Source organism: Moschus berezovskii, chromosome 14 (assembly GCF_049115385.1).
Source record: "Moschus berezovskii isolate FMDL1 chromosome 14, NW_MosBer_1.0, whole genome shotgun sequence".
In the NCBI taxonomy this organism is placed as follows: Eukaryota; Metazoa; Chordata; class Mammalia; order Artiodactyla; family Moschidae; genus Moschus; species Moschus berezovskii.
Genome location: NC_142473.1, coordinates 28804393 through 28822277, shown reverse-complemented (window position 1 = coordinate 28822277; position 17885 = coordinate 28804393). Strand labels below are relative to the sequence as shown.

General features: G+C 42.6%; 1 protein-coding gene across 1 annotated transcript; it reads right to left on the bottom strand.

Annotated features, from left to right (window-relative positions):
- Positions 1-1527: 1527 nt before the first annotated feature.
- Positions 1528-2064, bottom strand: LOC129553556 (nicotinamide N-methyltransferase-like). The gene has a single exon (XM_055422379.2). The coding sequence runs from the start codon at positions 2062-2064 to the stop codon at positions 1528-1530; it is 537 nt and encodes a 178-aa protein (XP_055278354.1).
- Positions 2065-17885: the final 15821 nt, after the last annotated feature.

Below are 17885 nucleotides of genomic sequence, written 5' to 3'. Positions count from 1 at the left end.
CTGGGAGTAGTTACCAGCAGAAAGGATGTGCCAGCCTGATCCTCCCTGCATGCTTACAGGAACAGAGCCGGGCTTGGCTTTCTAGATGCAGCCTGGACTGGCCTTCAGGAGGGACTCTCTGGAGGTCATAATCAGGTTAGAATGTTTTAACGTGAATGTCCTATGCGATTGAACACTTGGAAATATCCTGGAAGTAGACTCATTATTTACAACCAAGTAAATAAAAATGTTTGCTTGGGCTTCCCTGGTGACTCAGACGGTAAAGAATCTGCCTGCAATGCAGGAGAGTTGGGTTCAATTCCTGGGTCAGGAAGATCCCCTGGAGAAGGGAATGGCAACCCACGCAAGTTTTCTTGCCTGGAGAATCCCATGGACAGAGGAGCCCAATGGGGTCGCAAAGAATTGAGCAAAGAATGACTGAGTGACTAACTCACAAATAAAAATGTACTGGTGTTGGACCCTTGCGCCCTGATGCGATTGTCAGCGCACATGAGGGCGTAGCTGGGAAGGACTTTCCTTTGTGGGAAGCAGAAATGTCCTCCGTCTGTAATCATACGAAGAGGGAAATCTTGGGATGAGAAATGAAGATGAGAGAAAGGGGCCTCAGACTGGGGGAGGAAGAAACTCCTTCTCTCTCTCCCTTGGGTAGGAGAAAGCAAACTTTTTCTACAAAGATCCAAATAATAGATATTTTAGGCTTTGCAGGCTATATCTGCAGCAGGTATATCACAGCAGGAAAACAGCCATAGACAGTACATAAATGATGGCCATGGCTGTGTTCCAATAAATTAAACAAAATGGGCAGCAGGCTGGAATTGGCTCCTGGGCCATAATATGTCAACCTCTGTTTTAAAGCCTTGGGGTGATGGCCATAGGACCTAGAGAGGATGAGCATGCCATAGGGAGATATGCTAACTCCAAGTAGATGCTTGGCAAAAAGCTATGCCAACAGGCTACCTCTCAGGACCCTGTAAGCATGTGGCTCTAAGGCGCTTGTTTCTAATAATGGCTCTATGATAGTGCCTGTTATTTCTCTCTCCAACTCCTAAGCTTCTCTTCCAGTAAAAGTTACAGTGTTGGCTTGGGCGTGTTAAGGGAATTAATGAAGGGACTAGCCCATTCTTGGGACCAAGAGGTGAAAGTGGCAGCTGTTCTCTCACCCTGGTTCGTGGTGGCTCCAGTGGGCCCTAGAGAAGGACAAGGTCTCCAGAGAAGGCAAGAACTGAAGAACAGAAGTCTATTCCCAGGACAGAAGAAGGCATCAGGGAATGAAGAGTGAATAACCGCAGATATCTCTCTGTAAGCAGGTGTGGACTTCAGCCATCATAACTGGGAAGATCAAGGAAAATGAGGTCTTCTTTTATAACCACAGGCTGCGAAGACTGGGTATGCCCATTGGTCAGGCTGGGTCGTCATAACACCAATACACACGGGGAGCACAGAGCAGGTGGTCAACCAACAGTTGCCAGGGAGACTGATCTCTCCAGTCCTGTCCGAGGCGAACCATTGGGCCTTAGCCATTAGCGTCTACGCAGCACAATGGCTGCAGCAAGGACTGAAGTCAACTGGGCACATCAGAGGAATCGCTTTAACGGCGATCCCAAGGTAACATATGGATGTGCTCAGCTTCCGCCCCACCAAGAAGAAGAGCCCTTCATTGTCAGCCATGGCGGAAGAGTAACTCTGGGAGATCACCTCAAACTGTTGGACAGTGTAGCCAGCCTCCCTGACAGCAGCCTCCACTGCCTCTGGGCCCAGACAGAGGCTGGAGAACCTCTGCTCCCCGATCATGTAGTAGCTGCTCTTCAGGGCATCTGCGAGCACCAGGAAGGCCCCTGGCTTCAGCAGGCTGCCACGATTCTTAAGGGCCGTGCAGCAGGCAGGGAGGTGCAGGCAGGTGACATCTAGGCACAGCGTGCTGAGCAGGCAGTCGGCCAGGGGTAGGGGGATGGCCCCCAGCCGCCAGCTCTGAGTCATATCACACTTCAGGACCTGCTTGACAGTCCACCTCAACTTCTCCTCCTTCTCTGGCCCCTTGGCTCTGAAACACAAACCAACATACATAGGTGACTACCCGACTCGTGGGGAACCCAGATCTCTCAAGTCAGGTACGACGAAAATGGTGATGCTATCCCAAATGTTATATCCTTAGGAGCACCCCTTTTGTAAAAACAGAGAAAGAAGACATTTTGGTGTCTGAATGTAACCTATTACCTTGTGATGGGTTAAATCTTTTTAGGAAGTGATTAAGAATATAGAAATAATAATCAAAATACTTAGCTGCTTGCTTCTACAATGAATGAACTATCCCCATGAAGTGGAACTTCTTCTTCCACTGCTTAGAATAATGCCTGGATCATTTTATTATTATTATCATCATCATCATTATTGCATTTGTCCCCTCTGCCAAACTGTAAGGTAGTGGCTGTTTGACCTGCAAATATCAGATTGTTGTTTTTCAGTCACTCAGTCATGTCAGGCTCTCTGAAATCCCATGGACTGTAGCACATCAGGCTTCCCTGTGCTTGACCATCTCTCGGAGCTTGCTCAAACTCACATCCATTGAGTTGGTGATGCCATCCAACCATCTCACCCTCTGTCGTCCCCTTCTCCTCCCGCCTTCAGTCTTTCCCAGCATCAGGGTCTTTTCTAATGAGTCAGCTCTTTGCATCAGGTGGCCAAAGTATTGGAGTTTCAGCTTCAGCATCAGTCTTCCCACTGAATGTTCAGGACTGATTCCTTCAGGATTGACTGGTTTGACCTCCTTGCAGTCCAGGGGACTCTCAGGAGTCTTCTCTGACACCACAGTTCAAAAGCATCAATTCTTTGGCATTCAGCCTTCTTTATGATCCAACTCTCACATCCATACATGACTAGTGGAAAAACCATAGCTTTAAATATATGGTCCTTGGTTGACAAGCAACGTCTCTGCTTTTTAATACACTGTCTAGGTTTCTTACAACTTTTCTTCCAAGGAGCAAGCGTCTTTTAATTTCACGGCTGCAGTCAACATCTACAGTGATTTTGGAGCCCAAGAAAATAAAGTCTGTCTCTGTTTCCATTGTTTCCCCATCTATTTGCCATCAAGTGATGGGACTGGACACCATGATCTTAGTTTTCTGAATGTTGAGTTTTAAGCCAGCTTTTTCACTCTCCTCTTTCACCTTCATCAAAAGGTTCTTTAGTTCTTCTTCACTTTCTGCCATAAGGGTGGTGTCATCTGCATATCTGAGGTTATTGATATTTCTCCTTGTAATCATGATTCCAGCTTGTGCTTCATCCAGCCCAGCATTTCGCATGATGTACTCTGTATATTAGTTAAACAAGCAGCCTTGTATTATATTGACAAATATACAGCCTTGATGTACTCCTTTACCAATTTTTAACCAGCCCATTGTCCATGTCTGGTTTTAACTGTTGCTTTTTGACCTGCATACAGGTTTCACAGGAGGCAGGCAAGGTGGTCTGGTATTTCCAACTCTTTAAGAATTTGCCACAATTTGTTGTGATCCACACAGTCAAAGGCTTTAGTGTAGTCAATGAAGCAGAAGTAGATGTCTTCCTGGAATTCTCTTGCTCTTTCTATGATCCAATGGATGTTGCCAATTTGATCTCTGGTTCCGCTGCCTTTTCTAAATCCAGCTTGAACCCCCGGAAGTTCTCAGGTCACATACTATTGAAGCCTAACTTGGAGAATTTTGAGCATGACTTTGCTAGCATGTGAGATGAGTGCAATTGAGTGGTAGTTTGAACATTCTTTGGCATTGCCTTTCTTTGGGATTAGAATGAAAACTGACCTTTTCCAGTCCTGTGGCCACTGCTGAATTGTCCAAATTTGCTGGCATATTGTGTGCAGTACTTTCACAGCATCATCTTTTAGGATTTGAATTAGCTCAACTGGAATTCTATCACCTCCACTAGCTTTGTTCATAGTGATGCTTCCTAAGGCCCACTTGACTTCACATTCCAGGATCTGGCTCTGGGTGAGTGATCACACCATCGTGATTATCTGAGTCATGAAGATCTTTTTTGTATAGATCCTCTGTGTATTCTTTCCACCTCTTAATATCTTCTGCTTCTGTTGGACCATACCATTTCTGTTCTTTATTGTGCCCATCTTTGCATGAAATGTTCCCTTGGTATCTCTAATTTTCTTGAAGAGATCTCTAGTTTTTCCAATTCTATTGTTTTCCTCTATTTCTTTGCATTGTTCACTTAGGAAGGCTTTCTTATCTCTCCTTGCTAGTCTTTGGAACTCTGCATTCAGATAGGTATATCTTTCCTTTTCACCTTTGTGTTTTACTTTTCTTCTTTTCTCAGCTATTTGTAAGGCCTTCTCAGAGAACCATTTTGCCTTTTTGCACTTCTTTTTCTTGGGGATGTTCTTGATCACCGCCTCCTGTATAATGTTATGAACTTCCATCCATAGTTCTTCAGGTACTCTGTCAATCAGATCTAATCCCTTGAATCTATTTGTCACTTCTACTGTATAATCATAAGGGATTTGATTTAGGTCATATCTGAATGGCTTAATGTTTTTCCCTACTTTCTTTAAGTCTGAATTTTGCAATAATGAATTCATAGTCTGAGCCACAGTCAGCTGCCTGTCTTGTTTTTGCTAACTGTATACAGCTTCTCCATCTTTGGCTGCAAAGAATATAATCAATCTGATTTCGGTATTGACCATCTGGTGACGTCCACATGAAGAGTCTTCTCTTGTGTTGTTGGAAGAGGGTGTTTGCTATGACCAGTGTGTTCTCTTGGGAAACTCTGTTAGTCTTTGCCCTGCTTCATTCTGTACTCCAAGGCCAACCTTGCCTGTTACTCCAGGTGTCTCCTGGCTTCCTACTTTTGCATTCCAGGAAATACTGGATTTAAATGCTGAAACAGTATCTTTGTAGTAGCTGCTGATCCATGTGGGAGTCATCCATAACCATTTGTAGAAACTGTTGAACATACCACACAACTGTGGCCAGGGCCCTTTTAGAGAGATGAGAATGTCTGGTTTCCATTCTCAGGCTCCAAAAAATACTGCAGATAGGGAGGATGTTTCCTGATGAAGATAGTTTTCTTAGCCTTGTGAGGAATCCTTCCTTTTCTGCCAAGTCAATGGGGTTTCTTGGGGGAAAATTCATTAATGAAAGGAGAGAGGTAAGGGCAGGAGGTAGAACTGGTGCGTCAGATCGTTTTGGAATTTAATAGTGGAGGAATGAAGGAACAAGCTAACCAATGAGCAACATTTAATAACACAGAGTGCACAAGAGAAACTCGAGAAAGGAAACCAACAAAGGAGAAAGAAGCAGCAGAAAATCAGAGGCAAGAGAAAGAAAAGAAACACTGAGAAGGTCAGGCGCCCAGAAGGCCACTGAGCCCAGACGGTAGGAGTGATGACCAGGGATCCATCCCTCTGAGGAGTTAATCAAGAAAGCACTGGGTGCAAATCCAGCCTTACATGCAAAAAACACACAGTCACTGGCTCCAGGAGAAGCCAGCCACGAGGACAACAAGACTTGATGGAGAGAACAGAGGGTGGCCCAAGATAAGAGTAAGTGAGAGAGAGATTTACAATGGGATCATTTTTCATGAGCAAAAGCTGATTGTTTAAATAAAACTTGAAGATTTACCTCCAGTGAAAATGATTTCAGATAATAGCAATTAGTTATGGACATCATATTTAAATATTTAGTTAAGATCCTAATCCCAGCATGTATAATCAGTTATTTACAAGCATCCTTTAATTGCAATATAATTTTCCATTTAAGAAGATTACATTTTCTTAAATTTTCCATTTAAGAAGATTAATAACAAGCATATGAAAAGATGCTTAATATTGTTGACATCAGAGAAACAAAAATCAAACTGTTAGCTATCACTTAACACCCACTAGGATAGCTGTAATAAGAAAGATCAATAATAACTAAGTGTTGGCAAGGTTATGGAGAAACAAGCCTACGTACACTGCTGTTGAGATGGTACAATGGTTCACTTTACATGTGACTGTTTTTACTTTGGAAAACAGTGGAATTTCCAAAATAATTAACGTAAAGATTAACATGACCCAGGAATTCTACTCATAGAATTATTCCCAAGAAAAATGAAAACGGGTCCACACAAAATCTTGTCCATGAGTATTACTCAGCAGCATTATTCATAATAGTCAAAAGATGGAAACAACCCAAATGTCCATCAATTATGAACAGATAAATAAAAAATGTGGTCTGTCTATACAATGCAGTATTATTCAGTGTGCTCAGCTATGTTCAACTCTTTGCAACCCCGTAGACAGTAGCCTGCCAGGGACCCATTAACTGTAGCCTGCCAGGCTTCTCTGCCATGATATTTTCAAGAATGCTTGCCATTTTGTCCTCCAGGGGATCTTCCTGACCCAGGGATTGAACCTGTGCTTCTTATGTCTCCTGAATTGGTTCAGTTCAGTTCAGTCGCTCAGTCGTGTCCGACTCTTTGCGACCCCATGAACCGCAGCATGCCAGGCTTCCCTGTCCATCACCAACTCCCAGAGTCCACCCAAACCCATGTCCATTGAGTCAGTGATGCCATCCAACCATCTTATCCTCTGTCGTCCCCTTCTGCTCCTGCCCTCAATCTTTCCCAGCATCAGGGTCTTTTCCAGTGAATCAGCTCGTCGCATCAGGTGGCCAAAGTATTGGAGTTTCAGCTTCAACATCAGTCCTTCCAATGAACACCCAGGATTGATCTCCTTTAGGATGGACTGGTTGGATCTCCTTGCTGTCCAACGGACTCTCAAGAGTCTTCTCCAACACCACCGTTCAAAAGCATCAATTCTTCGGTGATCAGCTTTCTTCACAGTCCAACTCTACATCCATACATGACCACTGGAAAAACAATAGCCTCGACTAGATGGACCTTTGTTGGCAAAGTAATGTCTCTGCTTTTTAATATGCTGTCTAGGTTGGTCATAACTTTCCCTCCAAGAGTAGGTGCCATTCACTTTCATGGCTGCAATCATCATCTGCAGTGATTTTGGAGCCCCCCAAAAATAAAGTCTGACACTGTTTCCACTGTTTCCCCATCTATTTCCCATGAAGTGATGGGACCAGATGCCATGATCTTTGTTTTCTGAATGTTGAGCTTCAAGTCAACTTTTTCACTCTCCTCTTTCACCTTCATCAAGAGGTTCTTTAGCTCTTCTTCACTTTCTGCCGTAAATGTGGTGTCATCTGCATATCTGAGGTTATTGATATTTCTCCCGGAAATCTTGACTCCAGCTTGTGCTTCCTCCAGCCCAGCGTTTCTCATGATGTACTCTGCATATAAGTTAAATAAGCAGGGTGACAATATACAGCCTTGACGTACTCCTTTTCCTATTTGGAACCAGTCTGTTGTTCCATGTCCAGTTCTAACTGTTGCTTTCTCAAGAGGCAGCTCAGGTAGTCTTGTATTCCCATCTCTTTCAGAATTTTCCACAGTTTATTGTGATACACACAGTCAAAGGCTTTGGCATAGTCAATGAAGCAGAAATAGATGTTTTTCCGGAACTCTCTTGCTTTTTCCATGATCCAGTGGATACTGGCAATTTATCTCTGGTTCCTCTGCCTTTTCTAAAACCAGCTTGAACATCTGGAAGTTCACGGTTCACATATTGCTGAAGCCTGGCTTGGAGAATTGTGAGCATGACTTTACTAGCGTGAGATGAGCGCAATTGTGCGGTAGTTTGAGCATCATTTTTGAGCATCCTTTGGCATTACCTTTCTTTGGGATTGGAATGAAACCTGACCTTTTTCAGTCCTGTGGCCACTGCTGAGTTTTTCAAATTTGCTGTCATATCGAGTGCAACACTTTCACAGCATCATCTTTCAGAATTTGAAATAGCTCAACTGGAATTCCATCACCTCCACTAGCTTTGTTCATACTGATGCTTCCTAAAGCCCACTTGACTTCGCATTCCAGGATGTCTGACTCTAGGTGAGTGATCACACCATCATGATTATCTGGGTCGTGAAGATCTTTTTCGTACAGTTCTTCTCTGTATTCTTTCCACTTCTTCTTAATATCTTCTGCTTCTATTAGGTCCACACCATTTCTGTCCTTTATTGAGCCCATCTTTGCATGAAATGTTCCCTTTGTATCTCTAATTTTCTTGAAGAGATCTCTAGTCTTTCCCATTCTGTTGTTTTCCTCTATTTCTTTGCATTGATCGCTGAGGAAGGCTTTCTTATCTCTCCTTCCTATTCTTTGGAACTCTGCATTCAAATGGGTATATCTTTCCTTTTCCCCTTTACTTTTCGCTTCCCTTCTTTTCACAGCTATTTGTAAGGCCTCCTCAGACAGCCATTTTGTTTTTTTGCCTTTCTTTTTCTTGGGGATGGTCTTCATTCCTATCTCCTGTACAATGCCACGAACCTCCATCCATAGTTCATCAGGCACTCTGTTTATCAGATCTAGTCCCTTAAATCTATTTCTCACTTCCACTGTATAATCATAAGGGATTTGATTTAGGTCATATCTGAATGGTCTAGTGGTTTTCTCCACTTTCTTCATTTTCAGTCTGAATTTGGCAATAAGGAGTTCATGATCTGAGCCACAGTCAGCTCCTGGTCTTGTTTTTGCTAACTGTATAGAGCTTTTCCATCTTTGGCTGCAAAGAACATAATAAATCTGATTTCGGTGTTGACCATCTGGTGATGTCCATGTGTACAGTCTTCTCCTGTGTTGTTGGAAAAGGGTGTTTGCTATGACCAGTGCATTCTCTTGGCAGAACTCTATTAGCCTTTGCCCTGCTTCATTCCGTACTCCAAGGCCAAATTTGCCTGTTATTCCAGGTGTTTCTTGACTTCCCACTTTTGCATTCCAGTCCCCTATAATGAAAAGGACATCTTTTTTGGGTGTTAGTTCTAGAAGGTCTTGTAGGTCTTCATAGAACTGTTCCACTTCAGCTTCTTCAGTGTTACTGGTCAGGGCATAGACTTGGATTACCATGATATTGAATGGTTTGCCTTGGAAATGAACAGAGATCATTCTGTGTTTTTTGAGATTGCATCCAAGTGCTGCATTTCGGACTCTTTTGTTGACTATGATGGCTACTCCATTTCTTCTAAGGGATTCCTGCCCACAGTAGTAGATATAACGGTCATGTGAGTTAAATTCACCCATTCCAGTCCCTCTTAGTTCGCTGATTCCTAGAATGTCGATGTTCACTCTTGCCATCTCCTGTTTGACCACATCCAATTTGCCTTGATTCATGGACCTAACATTCCAGGTTCCTATGTAATATTGCTTTTTACAGCATTGGACCTTGCTTCTATCACCAGTCCCATCCACAAATCGGAGAAGGCAATGGCAAGCCACTCCAGTACTCTTGCCTAGAAAATCGCATGGACAGGGGAGCCTGGTGGGCTGCAGTCCATGGGGTCACTACTAGTTGGACACGACTGAGCGACTTCACTTTCACTTTTCACTTTCACACATTGGAGAAGGAAATGGCAACCCACTCCAGTGTTCTTGCCTGGAGAATCCCAGGGACGGGGGAGCCTGGTTGGCTGCTGTCTATGGGGTCACACAGAGTCGGACATGACTGAAGTGACTTAGCAGCAGCAGCAGCATCCACAAATGGGTGTTGTTTTTGCTTTGGCGCCATCCCTTCATTCTTTCTGAAGTTATTTCTCCACTGATATCCAATAGCATATTGGGCACCTACCAACCTGGGGAGTTTATCTTTCAGTGTCCTATCATTTTGCCTTTTTATACTGTTCATGGGGTTCTCAAGGCAAGAATACTGAAGTGGTTTGCCATTCCCTTCTCCAGTGGACCACATTCTGTCAGACCTCTCCACCAGGACCCGGCCGTCTTGGGTGGCCCCACACGGCATGGCTTAGTTTCACTGAGTTAGACAGGGCTGTGGTCCATGTGATCAGATTGGCCTGTTGCCTGTGGTTGTGGTTTCAGTCTGTCTGCCCTCTGGTGCCCTCTCTCAGTGCCTACCATCTTACTTGGGTTTCTCTTAGCTTGGACGTGGGGTCTCCCTTCACGGCTGCTCCAGCAAAGCGCAGCCGCCGCCCCTGGCCTCAGGCCCGGGGAGCTCCTCTCGGCCATGCCTGTGTGCCGCCACAGCCGCGCCTGCATTGGTGGGTGAATTCTTTACCACTCGCGCCACCAGAGAAGCCATATCTATATACACTTACACTGGAATATTTTTCAGTAATAAAAAGGAATAACAACTGACATAGGCTATAACATGGGAGAACCTTGAAAACACAAAGCTCAGTGATGAAGTCAGACACAGAAGGCCACCTCTTGTGTGATTCTTTTTATATGAAATACCTAGAAAAGGCGAACCTGTGCAGACTGAAAGCAGGCCAGGGTTTGCTAGGCACTGAGAGGACTCGCGCAAAAGGGGAGTGATTGCTGATGTGTTCAGGGTTTCTTTGGGGAGTTATGAAGTGTTCCGAAATTTCGCTGAGGATCATGCCATTCCGCAGACATACTAAGAGCTATTGAATCGCACACTTTGCAAAGGTGAATTATATCTTATGTGAATTTTACCTCAATAAAGCTGTTCTATTAAAAGGGAGAGTGGAGAGGACTTTCCTGGTTGTCCAATGGTTAAGAATCTGCCTTTCAATGCAAGGGATGCTGGTTCGACCCCTCGTCTGGGAGCTAAGATCCCACATGCCGTGGGGCAACTAAGCCCACGCGTTGTAACTACTGAGCCCACGTGCCTCAATTAGAGAGAAGCCCATGAGCCTTTAGAAAGAGCTTGTGAGCCACAACGAAAGATCCCACATGCCACTACTAAGACCCAGTACAACCAACCAAACAAATAAATATTTTCAGAAAGAGAGAACCTTAGCAAGATACTACTTTCAGGGAATTCCTACCAACCAACAAACTGACACACAAGGAATGATAATTACCTGTGACTGGGCCTACCAATGGGTAGAAATGGCAGCAGGGTGACCAATTTGCCCAAACCGGTCTAGACTTATCTGGTTTTTTTGAACTGAAAATCCCACATCCTGGGAACCTATCTCAGTGCTGGGCAAACCAGGAAGGTTTATCATTCTAAAACTAAGGAAACCAGTTACAAAGCTGCCACCCCACCTGGTAAAATGTGGATGGTTTGACAGAGCATTTTTAGAATTAAAAAAAAAAAAATTCCAAAAGTATGGAAGTCTGTGTGAAACATGGCTTTGAAGAGGTAGATTAATCTAGAAAAGAAAAAATTCAAATAACTTATCTGCACCTACGGATAACTTAAGCATATACAAAAAGAAGTGACAACACAGTGTTCTTTGAATGGGTCTAAAGATGATGCTGTCTATTAGAAATGATTTGGTAATTTGTATTTAAGTGATTACGTCAGAGGCAGGTTGGACTTCTGGGCCCTGTTGTGTATGAAGCTATTTTAAAAACACAAGTTGCCACAGAACTAGTACTTGCCAGTCAGATGATGATGGAAATTGTTCCCAAACTGTGAGACACACTGTGAAGTCTGGAAAGCTCACAGAGAAGGTGCCAATTTGAGAGGGAAATTTGTTAGGAACACCCACTGTCGTGGGTACCTGCTTGTCCTCGGATGTACTGCAAACACTGCTGAACTCAGTTGCCAAGGCAGTCATGTAAAGATTACACTTCAGGGCTCCTCGGGGCCTGCGATCCACCTGCAGTGAAATGGACTCGCCTGGAGACGCAGGCAATTACCACTCAGCCTCACATTTAGCTCAAGGGGCAGGGAAAAAACATACACCTGGAGAACGTGAGGCAGTTTTACAGAAAGCTAACAGCCATGTGACCATTTCTCTGGTTCTAAAAATCTAGTCTTTCAGAGGAATCAATATGCAAAGAAAAAAAAAAAGCACCAATTTCCTCTGCAAGTATGCTGCCTATAAAAGCCTGAAGGAATTGGGGAGGAAGCAGGGAGGAAAGGATAAATCGGGGACTCCTGGGAAGAACACTTTGCAAGAATGTCTTTCCAGACCCCAGGTAGTTATCCTGAGATTTAGAGCAGGTTCCTCCTGCCCCGACTCTGAAAGGCAAGACGTGAATCAGAATGCCCTGGACAAACTGTTTTCAATTCCGTTTACCTCTCCAAGCCCCAACCCCAGAGATTCCAGCAGGCCCTCCTAGGGGGAAGTCATCAAGGCGTATAAAGGAAATAAAAAGCTAAATCAGCTTAGATGTCAATGTGAGAATTGTAAGAGCAAGGACTAACCCCTGGGAACCCTTCAGTACAGGCCGTAGCTGCATGACATGGCAGGAAGAAGCCTCCAGAAAGCAAAACACACCCAGTCGCTTCATTTATCAACATGTTTTGACCTCCTATTTTGTGCCAGGAAGAGCGCTGGGCAGAGGTGACCCAGGGTGGAATGAATGAGAAACAAATCCTATCCTCAGGGAGATTATAGTCTGGGAGGAAGAAGTCAACCAATGATCTCCCACAAAACTGAAACAATACATTGTGTCTGTGATAAGTGCTAGGGAGTTAAGACACAAGGCAGTTAAGAGAAGAAGGCTGGGAGCTTGACTCCTTCTGGAGCATCAGGGAGAGCTCTTCCCGAAAGGAGTCAGGTGAGCAGAGAAACAGGGGATAAATAAATAGGAATGAAAGGGGCAAAAGTGAGTAGGGATGGAGGAGGATATTCCAGTGAGGAAATAGCAAGTGAAAAGGCCCTGGCGTGGGAGGAGACACAGAGATGAGACCACCATGCATGGCTGAACCTCAGGAAATAAAGCAGGGCAGAGCAGAAAGGGAGGCCAAACAGTGAGCTCCCAGGTGATACGGGAGCTGCTGGTCTGGGAATCACAAGGCATGCGGCTTCATGGACCACGTTAACAATTTTGCTTTTTACCCTAAAAGCCATGAGGAGGTATTAAGGGATACTAAGGAGGGGAGGGATGTAATCAGATTTACATTTTGAGGCAATCAATTTGGGACAGAGGAGAGGTGGGAGGTCAATTAGGAAGACGAGGATGGTAGCACAGACCAAGAAAACAGCCTGTGCATTGCAAAATATTGGGAAAAAATGTACTCGTCTGAGAGGAACTCATGCAGTGAAGTGGACAGAGCTTGGGGCTGGTCATGAGACACGACTGATGGGAAAAGGACAGGATTGGCCTCCAGGCTTCCGGCTTCTCCAATTAATTATACGATAGGGCCATTCATAGAGCTAATACCAGAGATGAAACAGATTTGGGGACAATCACAGCTCTATTCGGGCACACTAAGTCTGAGATATTTTGACATACATGAGTAGAAATAGTTTACCTTTGAAGATGGCCAGTTGAAGGTTTTTCAACCTGTCGTGTTAATTTCCCCCAAGAGAGAATGCAGTGAGAGTCCTCATTCAAGACAAAGACGTACTTATAAAAGGCAGAAGCTTGTCCTAGAAATCCCTGAGACAATTGTCATCACCATCAAGATCTTGATTTTGAGAAGAATGTCAGTCTTTTATGAGATATTAAAATACAGAGATGCTTTGTGATAGAGGCAGTTTGGGTTTCCCTGGTGGCTCAGATGGTAAAGAATCTGCCTGCAATGTGGGAGACCAGGGTTTGATTGCTGGGTTTGGGAAGATCCCCTAGAGAAGGAAATTGCAACCCACTCCAGTATTCTTGCCTGGAGAACCCCATGGACAGAGGAGCCTGGGGGGCTACTGTCCATACGGTTGCAAAGTGTTCACACGACTGAGTGACTCACACACATACACAGAGGCCGTTGACTAATTCACAGAACAAATTTGGCACAGCTGTGTCTACTTGGGGCCGTAGACAAACATCTTTTTCAATAGATATGAAAGTCTTTGTGTGGAGAGCGTTTATTTCAGAGAACCACTGCCTTTACAGTTGCTCAAGCTTTCTCCTGTCAGGTACAAGGAGGTAAGGGAAGGAGCTGCTCCCTGCAGAGGCAACTAGCAGGGACTCCAGCCTCCAGACCGCTCCCAGCTGCCCCAAAGGCTGAGGAGGGCTGAGGGCTGGTTTCCAGAGCACACCTGGAAATCATCCCCACCCACCAGCGTGTCCTGACATACCTGCTGGGAAGTTCTGTTCTAGACATCGGTGCTTCTCAGGCTGTAAAATGCATTCAATCCCCCTGCAGATCTTGTTGAAATACAGATTCTGATTCTGTAGGTAAGCCTGAGAATCTGCATTCCTAGTAAGTTCCCAAATAATATGGAAGCTGCTAGTTTGGGGACCACAAAACCACATGTTCCAAGCTCTAGGAACCAGGGGTTAATTAATGGTTGTTTCTAGGTTTTCTTAAGGTAAAAAGCTCATTTTCCTTGGTTCATGCTTGAGTAGTTAGTATTTGACTTTCTGACTTGATAAATGAATAGTGTGAGGCAAGAATTTGATACCTGTGTCTTACAACTTTTAGGATAATTGTAAAAATGAGTGGCATCTAAGTGTCTGAGTCACACTGTAAAGGCAGAGAAACAGGAGACAGCTCAAATTGTCTTCAGCATCAGTCAGCACAAGAAATAGCTTCAGATAAAGGAGAAATAATCTCAGGGGAAATAGGCTCTGGGTTGATAGAGGGACTTGGAGATGCAAGAAAGACGTAAGTTGAATGGGATCACTATCATTCTCAAAATGGTTGAAGCCTAGGATCTAGCAAAAGGATAAGGGTGCGAATGCAGAATTTTACTGCTAAAAATACAGTTCCTTAGTCTAACAGAGTGATTGGGAAGGGACAGTGTCTCAGGAGCAATTGTTATAAGCTGATGATTCTGGTTTGAGATAAGTAATGCTTTTAGTAGCCTGCTAGATGTTAAGGATTCATTTCTGAATAAGATGGAAAGGCTTGTGATAACTAGGGAAATTGAGAAGAAAGTTCTAAAAGCCTTCTTGACACATGATTTGGACTTTGGAAAGGCGCACTGTCTGACAGTGACTAAAAACTTTGATAAACTTTCCCTGAAATTCTATAAGTCCTGGGAAATTCCATATTTATTTAATAATTTTGAATATCATTTAAGTCCTCATAGCTACAGTTTTCTTCTAGTTAATGTCCATTTCATTCTGTGAAATCACAGTGTCAATTTAAACAGCTTGAAATTACTTTTATTTTGAAGAACATATCTTTAGTTTGAAGGCTCTAGCCAGTATAAGTAATGCTTTTAGTACTTAATTCTAAGTAAAGGGTTTATAGGTTTAAATGGCATACCAAAATAGTTTCTCTTGATTTCTTATTTAATGCCAAGAGAAAAAACATGGAGCAATATTTAAGTATTGTTAAATAATTTTACAATGTTGCTCATGAGTATGGACAACAAAAATACCTTCCCAATATTCCTGGGCTTAGAAAATGTATCACTTTTTACTACAACATCAGTGAACCTTGAACATATTGCAGCCTTGAAAGAAGCCAGACACAAAAGGCCACATAGTGAATGATTCCATTTCCAGAATAGGCAAATTCAAAGAGATAGAAAGTAGATTAGGGGTGGTCTAGAGCTGAGAAGGGGGTTTAGGATTTCTTTCAGGGGTGTTGAAAATGTTCCAAGATTGTGGTAATGGCTGCACAGCTCTTTAAATATACTAAAACCCACCAAACTATACACTTTAAAATGAGTGAACTGTGTTATGTCTCAATAAAGCTGTTATATACATGAAAAAAAAGAAAACATGTCACTTTTCTGTTCTTGAAAAAGGTCCAAAGACCTGTTCAGTTGACTAAGAGATGAATCAGAATTTTAAAAGTCAACAGCTAAAAAAATCATATGAGCATAAAATACATCCACATAATTGCAAATATGATTCCAAGCTGAGAGCATCTGATCTTGAAAGAAAATATAAAAATAATACTTTCAATGACAACATTTGGATTTAAAATCTCAAGAGTTTAACAATAAACACCAGGAAGGAAGATGCCAGAAGGACATGAGGGCGTCAAAAAGTATTAAATTCCTCATAATATGAGAAAGAAAAGAATTGCCTATTCTTACCTGATGTTGATAAGCTGAGCAAATTTATCTCCAGCAGTAATGCACTGTAAAAAACACTAAAGGAAGTTCTCCAGGTGAAGGGAGATGATGGCAGATAGAAGCCTAGATCTTCAGAAATAAGTGAAGGATGCTAGACAGGACAGATCTGTGGATAAACATAGGAGACTTTATATTTGTTGAAATTACTGCTGACTGATGTGAATATACTTAAAACTACTAACCTGTACACTTAAAAAGTTAAGGTGACAAATTTTATGATATGTATTTTTTAACCATAATTAAAAACAAAACGATAAAAACAAACAAAAGCACTGCTGATTGCTTACAGCAAAAGGAGTAACAATATGTGTGCGCGCATGCGTGCTCAGTTGTATCTGACTCTTTGCAATCCCATGGACTGTAGCACGCCAAGCTCCTCTGTTCATGGAATTTTCCAGGCAAGATTACTGGAGTGGGTTGCCATTTCCTTTTCCAAGGGATCTTCTTGACCCAGGGATCAAACCCAAGTCTCTTGCATTGGTAGGTGGAATCTTTACCATTGCACCACTTGGGAAACCCCAGTAACAATATATTATAGTGTTATAGTATATAGAGAATAAACATACAACAACAATTGTATAAGGGGCAGGAGAGTGGGTTAAAGGAATTAAACTGTTGTAATATCTTACATTGCTCTTAAGCTGTTATGAATATATTATATAATTTCTAGAAAAATCACACATGTGTAAACATACACACAAAAGAAGTCAATAGAGGAGATAAAAGTCAATAGAGGAGATAAAAAAGAACTCTGAAAATATGTATTATTATACCAGATGGAAAAACAAATATTATTTCATTCACCAACAAGAAGCAGAAAGAAAGGCACAAATGAACACCAAACAGATGGGACAAATAGAAAATATATACCAAGATGGTATATTTAGACTCAACCATACATTATCAGTAACTACATTAAGTATAAATTGACTAAACAATTCAGTTAAAAGGCAGAAATTGTTAGGTTGGACTGAAAAGCAAGACCTACTACATGCTATTTGGGGAAAAAAAAGTTACTTTAAATATAAAAACATAGGTTGAAAACAAAAGGGTAGAAAAAGGTTTATCTTGTATATTATTTATCTAATGTTACATAATAAATTACCCCCAAACTTAGCAATCTAAAATGACAAACATTTATCTCACAGTTTCGACAGGTCAGATATCTGGGTACAGATTAGTTGAATGCCTCTGGTGGAAAGTCCCTCATGAGACTGCAGTGCTGGCCACTCTCAGAGTTATCCAGTCTCGTCTGAAGGCCCACCTGGGGGTAAATTTGGTTCCAAGCTGACTCCTCAGGACAAGCAAGTGAGTATAAGAGAGAGTGTCCAATAGTCTCTTTGTAAACTAATCTCAGAATTGCTGTCCTGTCACTCTGCTGTGCTGTATTTGTTAGACTCCAGTCACTAAATCTAGTGGACACTCAAGGGGAGAGAATTAAGCAACAGCATGAATACTTGGAGTGAGGATTAGTGGGGACCATCTTAGAAGGTCCCTACCATCTTATGCCAACTTCAAGAATAAGAAGGCTGGTGTGGCCATATTAATATCAAAGTAGACCTCTAGACAAAGTGTATTACTGGAGGTAAAGGGAGATATTTCTTAATGATAAAATGGTCAATTCATCAAAAAGACATAACACTCCTAAAAATGTATGCCGCAAGTAACAAAGCATCAACATGCGTGAAGCAAATGTTGACAGAACTATGAGGAGCAAGAGAAGGATCCACAGTCATAGTTTGAGATTTTCACACCTCTCTCTACCAGTAATTACAGAACGAGTAAACAAAAACTCATGTAGAATGTTTGAACAGTTTTATCGATCTACCTGATTGAATTAACATCTACGGAAACTACACCAACAACTGGACAATATACATTCTATTCAAAGTAGAAGGCACATAGAATGTTCACCAAATAGCC